This window comes from Glycine soja, chromosome 6 (assembly GCF_004193775.1).
Source record: "Glycine soja cultivar W05 chromosome 6, ASM419377v2, whole genome shotgun sequence".
Taxonomy (NCBI): domain Eukaryota; kingdom Viridiplantae; phylum Streptophyta; class Magnoliopsida; order Fabales; family Fabaceae; genus Glycine; species Glycine soja.
This window is the reverse complement of record NC_041007.1, coordinates 44,996,638-45,013,396: the sequence shown is the minus strand read 5'-3', so window position 1 is coordinate 45,013,396 and position 16,759 is coordinate 44,996,638. Positions and strand designations below refer to the sequence as shown.

The 16,759-nt window shown below is 32.3% G+C and overlaps 1 protein-coding gene and 1 long non-coding RNA gene across 3 annotated transcripts; one reads left to right on the top strand and one right to left on the bottom strand.

Moving 5' to 3' along the window:
- Positions 1–5,629: 5,629 nt before the first annotated feature.
- Positions 5,630–7,362, top strand: LOC114417159 (probable O-methyltransferase 3). The gene is made up of 2 exons (XM_028382268.1): positions 5,630–6,471; positions 6,870–7,362. The coding sequence occupies exons 1-2, from the start codon at positions 5,701–5,703 to the stop codon at positions 7,155–7,157; spliced, it is 1,059 nt and encodes a 352-aa protein (XP_028238069.1). The 5' UTR covers positions 5,630–5,700; the 3' UTR covers positions 7,158–7,362.
- A 137-nt stretch (positions 7,363–7,499) lies between these two features.
- On the bottom strand, positions 7,500–12,261 carry LOC114417160. Of its 2 annotated transcripts, none has more exons than XR_003667719.1 (7): positions 11,679–12,261; positions 10,659–11,057; positions 10,286–10,360; positions 10,098–10,192; positions 9,889–9,948; positions 8,717–8,822; positions 7,500–8,563 (listed from the first exon to the last, which is right to left on the bottom strand). It is a non-coding gene; the product is annotated as an uncharacterized LOC114417160 (long non-coding RNA). The 2 variants fall into 2 exon arrangements; XR_003667718.1 differs by having other exon boundaries at positions 10,659–10,731; positions 11,679–12,259.
- Between the last annotated feature and the right edge of the window lie 4,498 nt (positions 12,262–16,759).

The window sequence follows — 16,759 nt, the reverse complement described above, 5'->3', positions numbered from 1 at the left end:
AATGCGTATAAAATCTCAATACACATGTATCTTACAATTCAACAGATACTCAATTTATCACAAACACTCAATCTCAATCACAATGTTATAATTCCAATGCAACATGTTATCATGTCTCATGAATCATATAAACATCACACAATCTTAACATTTGGCATAAAACATGTATATATTAAATCGAACTATATTTTCAATTAAAAATATTTAATAAATAATTAAACTAAAAATACATTTAAAGTATTTATCGTTGAATCTTAATATATTAATTTCCCTTAATTTTATCGCCTATGTGTGAGGGACAATTCTCTATCTGGAGACATTATTTTGCATATCCCAACGATGGAAATGTGAGAAAATGAGTTCTGAAGGTGGTGTCCAAATTTTAGAACAATCTAGCGGTTAACGAGTTCAATATCATAATTTTGCTGAGACTGGTTTGGGTGTATGTGGGAAAAAGAGAAAGTTTTGGAAGAGAAAAAACTGAGAACGAATTTGGAAGGAAGAAAGAGCGTAGAGACATATCGGAATTGTAAAAATTGACTTAATATATCTCTATTTATAACTGTGGTACTTTGAGCCTATTATTTACTCTATTTTTTTATTTTATTATTTTATAAACAAGAACTTTATTTTACTCTTTCATTAAATAATAATAATTAAAACATCCTTTTATTTTATAAAACATCATTTTACTCCATTGATTTTCTAATACTATGAAGCCCTTATTTTAATTAATAAAAACTCTTTTCTCTCATTTATTTAATTTCTGAAACCTCTATTAATTTTAAAATAAAACTTTTTATTTATTTTATGAAAAATAGGATGTTACACCCTTCGACTTATCCTTTTGGGTTATTGGCTCATGCAAATCTTTGTAGTATAAATGTGATGAAGATGGACAATAAAAAAAATAAATTAAGAGAGTAAGCAAAGAAGAATAACACCAAGAAATATTTAATGTGAATGAAAGGGAAAAACCTTGGGACAAAGTTCAAAAAAATATCTCCACTATGAAGTAGGATTACAATGATCTCAATCTCACCCGATAAAATGATTTACAATATTTCTCAAACACTCACCAAGTGTGGTAGAAATATATAACTTTTTTTTTTCTTGAAGAGGTTTACAAAAACTCTCTTACTCTATCACTCTTGAGGAATCTCACTTGCTTGCAACAACTCCTCACAAACCCTCATTTATATAGTGGAGGGATATAGCTTCTCCCAAAATAGTAATAAATGGATGTAAATTAATTTTCATATTTCTAAGAACCTTTGGAAATGTTATCTCCATTTTTCTAAGATGAATGTGATATCATCAAGAGTCAAAGATGAAATTCCAAAACCTTAAAATCTTCACCTTTTATTTTCCATGCATTTGATGTTATTTTATGTCGGTTAAAAATCACGGTTTCATAAAAGATCATCTTAGAAAATGGTACTCTTCTAAGACGGTTCTTAGTTTAAAATCATCTCAGAAGGATACCTTTTTAAGATAATTTTTCAAGGAACTGTCTTAGAATGTATTCATTTAAAATATATTGAAGATTTTAGGACGGCTTTCAGATAATCTTCTTAGAATGTATTTTTTTTTTATAAAAAAAGAATATTTTGAGGATTCTAGGATGATTTTCCAAAAAAAATTGTCTTAAAATATTTTTTTTATTAAAAAAATTAAAAATTTCATATACATTTCTTGTTATCAATCTCATATTTATATTCCTAGTCACAGGATTATTTCAATTTCATATATTCTGAACAAATAATAATAATAATAATAATAATAATAATAATAATAATGATAATAATAATTTACTGTGTAAAAACATTTTTGACCATTCTTTTAAATTACCATAAAGCTTATATATAACTAGAAGTCTAAATCTGAGTGCATATGTAGTTTGTGTTGTGGTTCTAAGAACAGATCATGTAAAGGAAGAGATGTAGGACTTTCCAGAGTTTAACTTTTCATGTTTTTCGGAGAGGATGCCAGGTTTAATTATTTCTTAAGAAATTAAGAAAAAGATGTTTTCGATTCAACATCTTATTTGGCATAAATTTGGTGTATTTAAATTTGCGTAGTAATATTCTGAAATTATATTTAATAATTAACTACATGTGAAAATTAAGTTTTATCAATTGAATCATTAATTTTGAAATTCTCGTAAAGTATATTAAATTTACAACACAATTCAGAATTTAATTGACGCACTTCATAAACTCACTCTAATTTAACATATAATCGGTGGTGGACCTACATGATTGTGAGAGTGTGTACTTCCACCTCCTCATTTTTTAAAATTCATTAAATTTATAAATAAAATTTTCTTTTTATATTTTATTTTATTTATATAATTAAATCTATTAATTTTATTTTTTATAACTTAAACTCATTCACTTAGTATCTTGAATCTGCTGTATATAACTATTCAAACCATTGTTTTACTCAAGTTTATTTTAAGCGCATACCTTAACTTTGATTGGATGCCTCAAACTACTATTTGTCAGGTCTTGTCTATAAGCCAGATTAAATTAATTAACTGTAATCTTTTATGGAAATTTTCCAATGATGAAAATGTGTGTAGCATGCCTCAGAACTTGAAAAGGATTGCCATTTAAATTATATATTGAGTTAATCGGCATCCACGTAAGATTGAATTAATTAATTAATATTTATGAGCAAGTAACTTTAATATGTTTATCCCACAAATTGAACAATACCCCTGAAAAACAAAATATATAATTAGCTTTAAAAAACGGAGGATAAGAACGTGCTTGGCATTTTAATCACGCTAAGTATTAATCAACATATATTAATATTGATTCAATATAATGGATTTAACTTTTACGCGATAAAGTTATTTTATTATACAACCATTGTATTCATATAGCACACCAGCCAGCTTACCCTATAAATAGCTTGAACATTTCTTCCGATAGGAGTAATTTTCAGCAATTAGCTTGAACATTTCTCCATCATGAGTGACAACACCTTCCATCTTGAATCACACAGGATTATAGCTCCTGAATCAACCTAGCTCTAGTACCACTGTTGGAAAATACCAAGAATAAATTTTCTTCTCTATGTGATTAAGATGGGCAATAAGAAAGATAAATTAAGAGAGTAAGAGAAGAAGAATAATACCAAGAAACTTTTAATGTGAAAACCTCCTCAGTATGAAAGGGAAAAATCATGAGACCAAGTTGTGACACCTTCTACCCTGATATACATATTTATATAATAAAATACATAGAAATGTAAAATTACATAAAAGAGATTTTATTTTCTAAGCATAAAAGCATTCACGTGGGTAAAAGGTTCACATCCACACTAATCATTAAATTAAAAATTTATCAAATAAGAGTATGAAAACATCTCAGGCCCAAACCAAGGTCATCCAATTATTTTTACAAAAGGAAAACAAGTTAAACAGCGGAACAACATAAAGTAACATGTTCAGAATATTATGCAAATAATATAGAAACTCATACCCTAATGCCACATCCTATCAGAGCGTTGTGTTCTCAGCGTTCTCTAGCATGAAATTTTTTAAAGTTATCCACCTAACCATCTGCTCTCACGAACATAAGGTTCGAGATCATCACAAGATCCAAACACAAACAACACACAAGGAGTGAATTATTATATTTTTAACTAGGTAGAGATAAACAAAAGTGCGCGCACACTCACACGCATAATATAAGTATAACAAACTCAACTTAGCATAATTTGCATCATTTTACCACTCATTGTGTAACATCCCTTGTCCCAATAATTTAATCACAAAATCACATTCCACACATTGACATTAATCACGTGTTTAGAACAATACATCTCAAGTACAACACAACATCTCACACTCACATAATTCATTACTCATCATCACGTAACAAGTCACAATGATCATTATACACGCATTATGCAATTAATATATTAAGACTCAATCTTATATGTAATGTGATATCATATCAATGAAAAACCTCGTCAGACGGCAAAGAGTACATGACAAGACAAACCATACACTGGTAAGTGAGATCACCCTCACTAGGTAAAATCATAGGGAAACCAGTCAGGGTCATGTTGTTTTGCGAGAATGCTTCAACCATGTGGGATCGGCACAAACTTAAAGGAGCACTCAAATCGGGTGTATTTACCCCCAAGTTCTAGACTTCGAAGAATTTATCAGGGCCTCTCCCTTGTGATTTAGGTCCAACTTAAAAAACATTTTAATACACAGACTCTACGTCGGTTAAAAATTATAGTTCCATAAAAAATCATCTTAGAAAAGGGTACCCTTCTAAAACGATTCTTAGGTTAAAATCGTGTTAGAATGATACCTTTCTAAGACAATTCTTATGTAAAAACCGTTATAGAATGATAGACTTTCTAAGATGATTTTTCATAAAATCGTCTTAAAATATATTTTTTTAAAAAAATATATATTGAGGATTCTAAGATGGTTTTTAGATAACCGTCTTAGAATATATTTTTTTATAAAAGAAATTAGAATATTTTGAGGATTTTAGGATGATTTTTCCAAAAAAAATCGTCTTAAAATATATTTTTTATTAAAAAAATGAAAAATTTTATATGCATTTCTTACCATCAATCTCAGATTTGTATTCCTAACCACATGGTTATTTCAATTTCATATATTCTGAACAAATGATGATGATGATGATGATGATGATGATGATGATTCTTCATTGTGTAAAAATATTTTTTACCATTCTTTTAAATTACCATAAAGCTTATATATAACTAGCAGTCTAAATCAGTGCATATGTAATTTGTGTTGTGGTTCTAACAGATCATGTAAAGGAAGAGATGTTAGACTTTCCAGAGTTTAACTTTTCATGTTTTTTCTGAGAGGATGCCAGGTTTAATTATTTCTTAAGAAATTAAGAAAAAAGATGTTTTCCATTCAACATCTTATTTGGCATAAATTTGGTGTATTTAAATTTGCGTAATAATATTCTGAAATTATATTTAATAATTAACTACATGTGAAAATTAAGTTTTATCAATTGAATCATTAATTTTGAAATTCTCATAAAGTATATTAAGTTTACAACACAATTCAGAATTTAATTGACACACTTCATAAACCCAGTCTATTTTAACATATAACTATTCAAACCATTGTTTTACTCAAGTTTATTTTAAGCGCATACCTTAACTTTGATTGGATGCCTCAAACTACTATTTGTCAGGTCTTGTCTATAAGTCAGATTAAATTAATTAACTGTAATCTTTTATGGAAATTTTCCAATGATGAAAATGTGTGTAGCATGCCTCAGAACTTGAAAAGGATTGCCATTTAAATTATATATTGAGTTAATCAGCATCCACGTAAGATTGAATTAATTAATTAATATTTGAGCACAGTAACTTTAATATGTTTATCCCACAAATTGAACAACACCCCTGAAAAGCATAAAATATATAATATACTTTAAGAAACGGAGGATAAGAATGTGCTTGGCATTTTAATCACGCTAAGTATTAATCAACATATATTAATATTGATTCAATGGATTTAACTTTTACGTGATAAAAGTTATTTTCTTATACAACCATTGTATTCATATAGCACACCAGCCAGCTTACCCTATAAATAGAACCAAACTAATTTAAGGTTTCATCGAAGTAAAACAGCATACCTAGTAAAACAGCATACTTCCTTAAAGCAGAAAAATTATGGAAGCCCAAAGAGATGAGCGTGTCTCAAAACTACTTGGAGCTCAAACCCATGTTTGGAATCACATTTTCAGCTTCATAAATTCCATGTCCCTCAAATGTGCAATTGAGTTGGACATACCTGATATCATACACAAGTATGGTCAACCCATGCCACTCTCAAAACTCACTACTTCACTATCAATCCACCCTTCCAAAGCCAATTGCATATATCGCTTGATGCGAATTTTGACCCATTCTGGCTTCTTCTCTCAACACAAGGTCAACGAGAATGAGCTAGAAATGGGTTACGTGTTGACCGATGCATCTACTCTACTACTTAAGGACAACCCCTTAAGTATGGTACCTTTCTTGCATGCAATGCTTGATCCAACTTTGACACAGCCATGGCTTCAATTGCCAACATGGTTCAAAAATGATGATCCCTCGCCATTTCAAACAGCACATGGGATGAAAATTTGGGATTATGCTGACCGCGAGCCAAGGCTTAATGACCTTTTTAATGATGCTATGGCAAGTGACACTCAATTGGTTGCCAATGTGGTGATTGAGAGGTGCAAAGGAGTGTTCAATGGATTGGAGTCACTTGTTGATGTTGGGGGTGGCACAGGTACTATGGCAATGGCTATTGCCAAATCATTCCCACAACTAGAGTGTACGGTGTTTGATCTTCCACATGTTGTTGCCACTTTACAAGGAAGTGAGAACTTGAAATATGTTGGAGGGGACATGTTTGAGTCAATTCCTTCTGCTGATGCCATTCTCTTGAAGGTAAGATATTATTGCACCTCTAATAATAATACAAGTTATTGTGTTTTTTTCTTGCTTGAAAATATGTTTTCAGTCTTTGTAATTAGTGTGACATATCAAATATAGATTATTGACACGTGGCATAATTAATCTATGCTATGTGGTCATCACTTGGTAAAACTAACAACAAAGACTAAACATGTATTTCGATAAAATCAGGGACGAAATGAACTAGTTTTATAATTAGGATAAAAAATGGTATATATTGAGTATTGACTAATTTTTTTGGACAAAAAATATGCTCTAGTTATATGTACACTTATACTGCTTTTTCTACTACCCCCAAATAAGAAAAAATTCAACACCTTTCAGTGATTTAGATCATTTACTGTTCCTTTGAATGCATGACATGCTTGCAGTGGATATTGCATGACTGGAATGATGAGCAGTGTGTGAAAATACTGAAGAAATGCAAAGAGGCAATAAAGAGCAAGGTGATTATCATAGACATGGTGGTGGAGAATGAAAAGGGAGATGATGAATCAATTGAAACACAGCTCTTCATTGATATGGTTGTGATGGTGCTGTATCCTGGAAAAGAGAGAACTGAGAAAGAATGGGCCAAACTGATTTTCTCTACTGGTTTCAGTGACTACAAGATAACTCCAGTGTTGGGTTTAAGGTCTCTCATTGAGATTTACCCATAACAACTTCTTATGAAATGTGGTATATAGGAGAAGGACCAGCACTATCATCAATAAAGGCTCATTCTCCCCTTCACAAACCAAAAAATAATATATAGTTGTAATAATGTTCCAAATGTCCCAGCACTCTGTCATAAGTAAAGGTCCTCGGATTATTTTGTATTTTAATTTGTCTTGCAGTGTAATCTATAATATATAGTTGCAATAATGTCTCCCCCTTAGCCCAGTTGGGTTTGCAGAAAAAATTACACATAATTTCTAGTTGCTAAAAAATCTGAGTTTGGTTGATTTCATTTTCTCTAAATTCTGATTCTTATACAAGACAAACTTGTACGAAAAATTAAGTAAAAACAGAAAACAGAGATTTTTTTTTAATTTATTTAAACCATTCACATGGTCATTTTCTTCTACTCGTTTACGGGTAACAAAGTGGACAAACCTTGATGATACACGGTAAATACAACATATAGAGAACTGCAGAGGAAGCTCCGTCTTTGGTGTTCGACTGAGGAGCCTCGCCGGCGATGGATTTCTCAGATGAGGAGGTCAAAGAAGTCTTGAGCACATTCAAGAACTGATAGTGATTTTCTGGACGACTCTAACAACCATGACAATTTGACGGTCAACGACAACGTCAAAGACGGTCATAGAGCACCTCGTAGAGGTTACGATAGTTTACGGATTCGACAGTGTCGAAATTCCTCCGACAAAATCTCTTGCATAGCAAATTGTTTTGTGACTAAAGCAGTCACCTCCGTCAAGATCTCCTGCTCCGATAGTGGCCGGGACTTCATCAGAGCAAATTTTGCCGTCAACTTCTTCTTTGGAGACATCGATGGCATGGATTTTTTGTTGTGTAGGTCCATCTTCATGGTCTCCCTAGGTGGCAGATCCATAAACGAGGGTGTGTACTTAGAAGGTGCACTGAAACAGTTTGATAATATATAATACAATTGTAACAAGAAGTGGAAGCCACATAGGAGCCACTCTTGATAAACTTCCAAAATTGAATACTACTCATCAAGCTAACTTTGAATTAGAACATTACTTTTCTGTATAAAAATCATAACAATCATTGCAAATTGTAATTTTACCCATTGTTGAAATCAAGATTTATTTATTTATTTTTTCAAAGAGATAAGGATCTAACTAAGGACCAAATGTAGGAATCTCTCAAATAACTTCCTTTTCTTTTTTGTTTTTTTTTTTTTCCTTCCATTACTTTAACTTATGCAATATGTTGGGGGCTAAAATCTGTAGCTCGAACTTATCGCAAGTCCTAACATACACACACATTAAATTTTGGTCATATATTGAATTAAGCAAATACAAAAGAATTTCCACTGTGGTCCTATGATTCCACCCTCCAGACTCATACAGCGTCGAAATTCTCCATACACCAGCAATTCCTGTATCATTTATATGAGTGCAAAAATTGGTTGTAAATTACTAAATTCATCATGCCACAACCACAATAAAAACATTTTCACTATTGCACTTAAAACCAATTATTCTTTTTTTTATAAGAAAAACGGATGAAATTGTTTTTATTAGATGATTACCGTTGAAGCCAAAGAAGGCGTAAGTGCAAGACCCCACTTCTTGTTCCACAATGAAATGGTAATCAGTGACATCTCTTGCATCCTGGTCATCCCAAGTTGCAACTTCCTTGCATATTGATCGAAAAAAAAAAACTTCAAAAGGTATGAGCTGAAAAATTCTGGTAAAGTGGTAATGCACATGCTCAGGTCAATTCTTAGATTAGTGCCATGCCCTTCTCGTTTAATTGGCATGCTTAAAAGTCACTCACATAGCACAATGCACTGCATCCTTCAATATTATCATGTGTTCCTTTATTATATAGTAATCATGTTGGAATACGAATTCCTTATGCTTTTTAAATATGAATCTGCCAAAGTGTAATTCCATGCGTGAGTGCTATGCAATTTTTGTTATGTACATAATCATTTCTTTAATCTAATTATAGCATAGTAATTTTGTGAAATAATGAAGAATAGTACTACTCAAATAATTAGAAGTAATGAAAAGGCTTACAAAACATAATAATTGACTACGCAGATAGGTAGATGAATGATAGCCACTTAGACCTGTAATTTTATTTTTATTTGTATTTTATGCAAGCAACTTTACACAATTATTTAGATAAGTAAATGATTGGCTATACATACCACAATTATATGTTCTTTATCAGAGTGTTTCATCCCGTCACTTTTATTATTATCATAAAATAATTATATTTATATATATATATATATATATATAGTCTCTTTATTGAAAAACATACCACTCCAACAAAGATAACAATATTTAGTCTCTTTATTTAGATATTCGTATGGCTGATATAAATATTTTGTATGTACTAATGACAATGTGACATCAATAACACTTCATCTCAAAAAAATTTACTTTAAAATACGTATTTTTTATAAATATTTTTTTAAGAAATAGATAGAATTTATTTCTTAAAACAAGAAAAATTAAAAGCAGAAACAATTTAAATAAAAGGTGAGTTTGTTTAAATTTTTAAAAATAATTTTAAAAAAATATTTTTTTAAGAAATAGATTGAATTTATTTCTTAAAATAATTAAATTTTTTAAAAACAAAAATAATTTAGACAAATACATTATAAAAATAAAAAATACTTATTATATTAAAATAAATATATATTTCGATAAATAAATTTAAACAAACATGTGACTTTATGTTCCTCACCTCGTACTTTATGTTCAACCCTTTGCTTGCCCATCTACTACATTCCATTTGCACCAGCTCCTGCATTTTGTTCATTCATTCACAATTCCCACAATCAATCCACTCACAAATCCCAAGTCGACTAGAAATATGACTTAAGTAGTTATTATAAATTGATTTTATGGGATTGAGTTAAAAAGTCTAAGCCCAAATTCTAATAACATGCGTACCTTGATTGTTGGGTTAGTAGACCAAAAGCAATATACTCAAGTATAAAAGATCAAATGCAATATACTCATTTATTACTTTTGGTTGCTTCCCTTCCCTTCAGCAGCATAGATAACAAGTCAGAAAAAAGGGGCAAACTAAATAATGGTACAATAATATGATAAGATAATAAAATAATTTTGAGCAAGACCTATATGTTATGCAGATCTCAAAGCTACTCTTTTCCGAGTTGGCCAATCCAGGGGTTCTTGATATGGAGGACGCTCTAAAATAAAGCAATTACAAAATTATAAGACAATAATAAACATTTAATGATTGAGAATATATGCAAAGGTGTATATATTTTTCTTTCCTCCACCATGTCCAATGCATAAAATGTGCACATATTTTATCTGAATTATACTAAAATTTACACCCTTATGAGTGGTGTGTGCTCAATTTTTAGTCTTAAACTATAAATATGCTAAATGCATGGAGTGAAATGAAGAATCTCAAGAAAAGAGGTGATATAATAAGTAATGGAAACAATTTTTGAAGGATGCTATGTTAATATAAAATCTTACGGCATTTTCTTTGGTCTCTAACTTCAGTGACAGCTCCCTTGTCCCTCCAATCTCCAGAATCAGAAAGATTATCCTATTATAGAGAGAAAAACAAAAAACACATCATTTCAGCAATGCATGCCAAGCTTTCAATATTCAATAAACATTTCTGGTGGGGTGAACACAAAAAAAAAAGTGTTCACGGGTCCAACAATTATGTGCAAAGGTGCACTCTCCCTTAAAGTCTGCTTCAAAGAGAGACCTAAGTACTGGTTGTTCAAATTTTCATAAAAGTAACTCCCATGACCAAGTTCCTCAACTGAAACTGCCAGAGGAAATGAGCTTGATTTAGGAGGTTCCAGTCGCTGGCATTTTTGCTTGTGATTTAGCCTCCAATGGATTATTTGACAATTTCCAAAGCTGCAAACCACTTACAACTCAAATTTTGGGAATTAATCTTAAGGTCAAACATAATATTTTCCCCAACAATCATGTTATAGAAGAAAATTTATAAAAGAGCAGATAGAAGAGTTGTTTAATATAGGTTACAATATACACTGTCTCCCCTCTTCTCTCTTCCAATTCGGAAAACAAGATTTAGTCGTTCCACTTCATTTCCATTAGTTAAAGTCTTGAAAACTCTTTAAACAAAATGTCATGGAGAAATCAACATAAGAGTTGTTCTAACAAAAGCACAAAATTAGCAAATTGCCAATGCAACAAGCCAACCGAAAAACTACCACATTTTACTGGCCAAGAACTAATTTTAGCCATGGGTTTATTATTTCATAGCAATTAGAGAAAACTGAGTAGATATTACCTATTTGAGAACTAATTAAGCACAACTCCTAAGGAAGTGTATTCTTCATTTGGTGGCATGGTAATGGTGTAAAACTTCAATCTAATTAGCAGGCATGTATCCTTATTCCCAAGGCAGATATTTTGATGAGTATTCAAAGCATGCTTCCACACAATTAATTTAAGTACACAAAGGGGAGAAAGAAAAATAGATTTGAAGCTAAAGTAAGTTAAAAGAATTACCAATATCTAACAATTTTGCATCTGGAGCAGCGAGTTCTGGCTGGAACAGAGCACCTAGCGCACACATGATGTTCATTTTTTGAAGCAGACACTGGAGGAATTACATCAGCCACAACCATTTCTTCAGCTCTCAGAGCTTCTTCAGCAGCCAAATGGGCAAGCAAATTTATCGTATCTCTCTTCTTAGTGGTTTCACTCCATTTTCCAAGTAAGATGTAAGCCACCAAGGGAAGCACAACCAAGACCAGAAACAGGACAGGTATATCAGATTCTCGCGGTTCGAGCATATCCCCTCTAGCATACTCATGTCCAGTTTCCTCCCAAAATCACTAATCAGAATAACATCCCCTAAAAGTCTAAGTAATCCGCATATGGGAAAACAGCAACTTCGACTGCAGCATAACCCATTCCCTACTATTCAAACCTTTCAAGTATATCTACTTCAATTTCATGATCTGAAATTTCCCAATAACAAATAAAGTACTTAATTAATGTATGAATATTCAACACTCTTATAAGACAGTTAGAGATTTACTTATGAAATGAACTACATTCAAAATTATCACTCAAGCACTTTATCTTAGATGCTAATAATACAACATTCCTGTTCATTATAATGAAGGAACAAATGCCTCAACCCTGCATTATTTTTTCAGATACACTAACGAAAGCAAAACTTTAGATTAATTATTTAGTTCCAAAAAGTAAAAGTGGTTAGTGTTATCCTATCCTTCTTTAAGTGACCTAAACACCTACCTTGTATAACACTATAACCTGATGTAATGTAATCCAAGCTTACTCAATCTTTTACAACAAAGAAACAACTGACTCAACAAAGAGTTCCCAAACTTGCACGTCTTTAACATATTGTCAGCATAGTTTGCTTGAACTTTAAATTTACAGGTAGAAGAGGGGAAAAAATAAATTTCAAGAAATAAAGGACAATTGCTTTCAAGTCTGACAGGAAATTCAACAGCCATCGACCTAGTTGTCATGTTCATCATCTAGTTCAACAAAACAAAATGCTCTTATTAAATACCATTTCACTAATGTTAGTTGTTATTCATGAGTTAGTTTGGTATTGAATATTTGCAAGAAAATAGCACTCTGCCTCCAATTTATGGTTCTTTTTGTAGAATTTTACATATTCTTCTTTATTGTGTGATTTTATAGAGTAGAAACTCCATTTTTGTGACTTAATGTTGAATCCAACTCAATTTCAGGCCAAAGAAGAGAAGGTTCAAGTAGCTGATGACTCACTTAGCAAGGTAGATCCACTCAGCGAGATGAATCCGCTTAGCGAGGCATCTAGCTCGCTTAGTCGATGGGAAACCCTAGAAGAGAATAAGCCAGAGATCTGTCCGCCCAACATGCAAGGAGAGACACAGTAGAGATACGAGTTTTTGAGCAACAGAGGGAGCTTAGTTCAAGAAAATAGAGAGATTTAGGGTTTAGAGGTTGGAGGAGACTTCCTCCATCATCTTCTTTCAATTTCTTTCACCAAAAATAGTTTCTTTCTTAGTTTTGAAGCTTTGCTTGTAATGGAAGGCTAAGCTTCTTTGTTGGGGAGTTCTATTGAACAATCTTGATGTAATATTCTCGCTATCTATTTGATATTATTTTTCTGTGTTCATTACTTCTATCTATGCTTATTTTACATGCTTGTGGCTTGATCACCCATTTGTAAGTGCAATTAGGCTTTTTAGTATTGGAAAATGCTTTAAAACCTTAGAACTTGATAGAGCAAGCTAGAAATCTGTATGTCTAGGAACGGAGTGCAGTGATCTAGTCCATTTTATGTTGTAGGCTTAGTGCAACTCTTTTAGAACAAGTTTGTTGAGGGATCAAGGACGAAGTCTAAAGAGAGTTAGGCTCATTCATGTGAGAAATCATGGTTTGAGTGGTTTCTCAGCATAAGAACACTAGGATAACGTTAAATAGAGAAAAACACCTTTTATACATCGAGAGAAATTCAGTAGAACACTCCCCAACGCTCTTAACTTGATAGTTTTCACTTTTTATAGCTTTAGATATTTTGTTTATGTTCAAATAGATTTTCTAGTACAGAATTCACATTTGCCTTGTTTTTAATCCCTATAAGTGTTTACATACTGAATGTACATGGTCTGGGTGAAACAAATTTCCTGAGGATACGATACTCGGTCTTACCGTTTTATACTACTTGTGTGAATCGATACACTTGTCGACTTCCGAACAACTAACACACAGAAAGATGTCAATAGTCAAAAATACAATGATGGAACAGAACAAAGCAATGAGCATATATATATATATATATATATATATATATATATATATAAAAGAACCTCACCTTTGTGTGCCCACTGCCCCAATTTTATATTCAACAAACACCCATTTCAGGCAATACACAACCAAACAAGTGAACAACCCCATTCCACAGTTGTATAGAGAGAACGAGACAAACCCCTCCACCTAAAAAGATGCTTTCACCAAAAGAAACCACTAAATCCCCCTAATTTTTTTTAAAAACTATTTTTTGGTTTCTAAATAGACATTCAACCCCATAAAACGAAAAAAAAAGAAGGAAGAAACCCTTTAGTTCCACACATCAGTAGCAAAAAATAAACTAAAAAATTTCAAGTTTTTCAGACAAATAAGCCAAACCCCACAAAATATTATGCATTTTTTACCCAATCTGAGATTCAAGTACAAGAAATCAACACCAACCTACAATGCAACACAATGCAAGTTGAAAACTTTGAACATACCCTCAACACAGAGAAGAAATCGGAGCAAAACCCACCAACACTTCGCCTCATTACTCTCTTCACCCTTCAAAAGATTCCTTTGATTCCTTCCTCAACACACCTTCTTCTTCACATTCACAACTTGGCACCCTTTTCTTTAACGTTTTGGGGGAACACTAGCCTAACAGAGAAAATATAAAAGCAAGAAAATTCCCTCCCGACAAAATATAAACATGTGAATTTTTTGCCTAACAGAATAGAAATTGAAGTACATTTTTTTTTTTTGGTGGGGTGAACCCAACCAATGCAGCCTCTTCTTTTGCAGGTGCCTCTATGGTCTCATCGGCGGCTGCTGCTCTTATTGTTCTGGAGAACTTGAGGGGCTTCGAGCTGGAGAAAGAGAGGCGCGACCGCTGGCTTTGAGATCGAAGAGGGGACGTGGAGGCCCACAGTGAGGATGCGGTGCAGATCCACGAGTCAATGAGGGAGGGGTCGGAGGTGAGAAAGGTGTAAATGGTGTGGGTGTTGTTGAATGTGACGTCATAGAGGTTGTGCTTGTTGTAGGGGAGGCAGTGGTCCACTACACTGAAGGGGGGTGATGGAGGGTGGTGCGGTTGGGGAGGAACTTAGTGGCGTGCCGCTACGCTACGAGAGGAACTTAGTGGCGTGCCACTACACTGAAGGTGTAGATGGTGTGGATTTTAATTTCAAAAATCCACACCAAATTCTTGCTCAGTGCAATTTCCTCTCGGGTTGCAATTGTGCTTAGCGTGCGAATTCTCACTCAGTGCAACTTCCTTTGTGCTAATTCTCGCTCAGCGCAATTCCCTCTCAGGTTGGAATTGCACACAACATGCTCCTTGCGCTTAGCGAGACATCAAATGTAGTTAGTTTCAAAATCCCAATGGTAAGATTATGGAGAATTATCTTAGGAACCTCCAGCCAAAATTTGAAGATGATCCAACGGTTAATGTATCTGGGATCGCGATTTTACTTAAATAGGTTTAGGTAAAATTTGAAATCTCATAATTTCAACTTAGTTCAACAAAACTCCACATAACTCAACATCCACATCAATAAATTCACACATGACTAATTCAAGTCATACATCAACTCATTCAAGTCAACCATATAGTCAAATAACACGATAAATATAATTAAACATCGATTTATAATTAGTAATATTTCAGGGTGCTACAAAAACCTCTAAGGAAAAATAATTGAGGAATGGGACCGTTCCAATCGAATGTGCTTTGTGATCATGAAGGATTCTATTCTAGAAGTGTTTTGGGGCTTTATTGCTGAGAATGAAAATGCAAAGAAATTTTTTGAGAAAATTGAACAATACTTTGCCAAAAACGAGAAGTCGGAGGCAAGTAACATTTTGGCTAAACTTATCTCCATCAAGTATAAGGGCAAAAATTATATAAGGGAGTACATAATGAAAATGTCTAACTTGGCATCAAAACTAAAAGCACTTAAAATAGAGTTTGGTGAAGACCTGCTCGTGCATTTAGATTTGATCTCACTTCCTGCACACTTTGGGCAATCAAAGTGAGCTATAATACTCAAAAGGAAAAATGATCCATTAATGAGCTTATACCTCATTGTGTGCAAGAGGAAGAGAGACGGCGGAAAGACAAATCTGAAAGTGTTCATTTAAGCTTCACCTCTAAGAATAAAAAAAGAAAAAACTAAGGGTGCTCTTAACAAAAGAAACAAAAGAAAGGTGCAATATTTAGTATAAATCAATTATAGCATTAAATATAATTTAAGAATATGATATTTACTTGTCGTAATTAATGTTTAATATTTTTTTGTTATCATGTTTGAAGTTAATTTAGCATATCCTTCCCATTTATTTGCATATCTAGTGATTTTTTTAATTAAATTGATTCACACAATATATTGTCAAAGTAATTCCTATTGTGAAAATTGATTTGATTAAAATTACATAGATTTTTGTATAAAATTATTTATGCAAATTGTGTTCGACCCAAAGAGGCAAATTGGCCAAATAATATTTTATACATGTGATGCTAAATGTGTGATAATTATATGGTGTTTTCATATGCATAATAGTTGGTCCAAAGCAAGGCTATTATTTGATAAAATTTATTATCAATATTTGATCATTGTGTTAAGAGTATCAATTACAAATTAATTTCTCTACGAATTAATGTTGTGCCAGGTATCTTCTGATGAGTTTGTTCTGCAAAAATATTTGCATATTATGTTTTATATATATATAACATAATATGAAAGTTAAGTAATTTTAAGACCTCTCATTTATTATGTTAAATTGTCTTGTATTTTTTGGTTAAATTGATTGAAACAACATGTTGTCAAAGT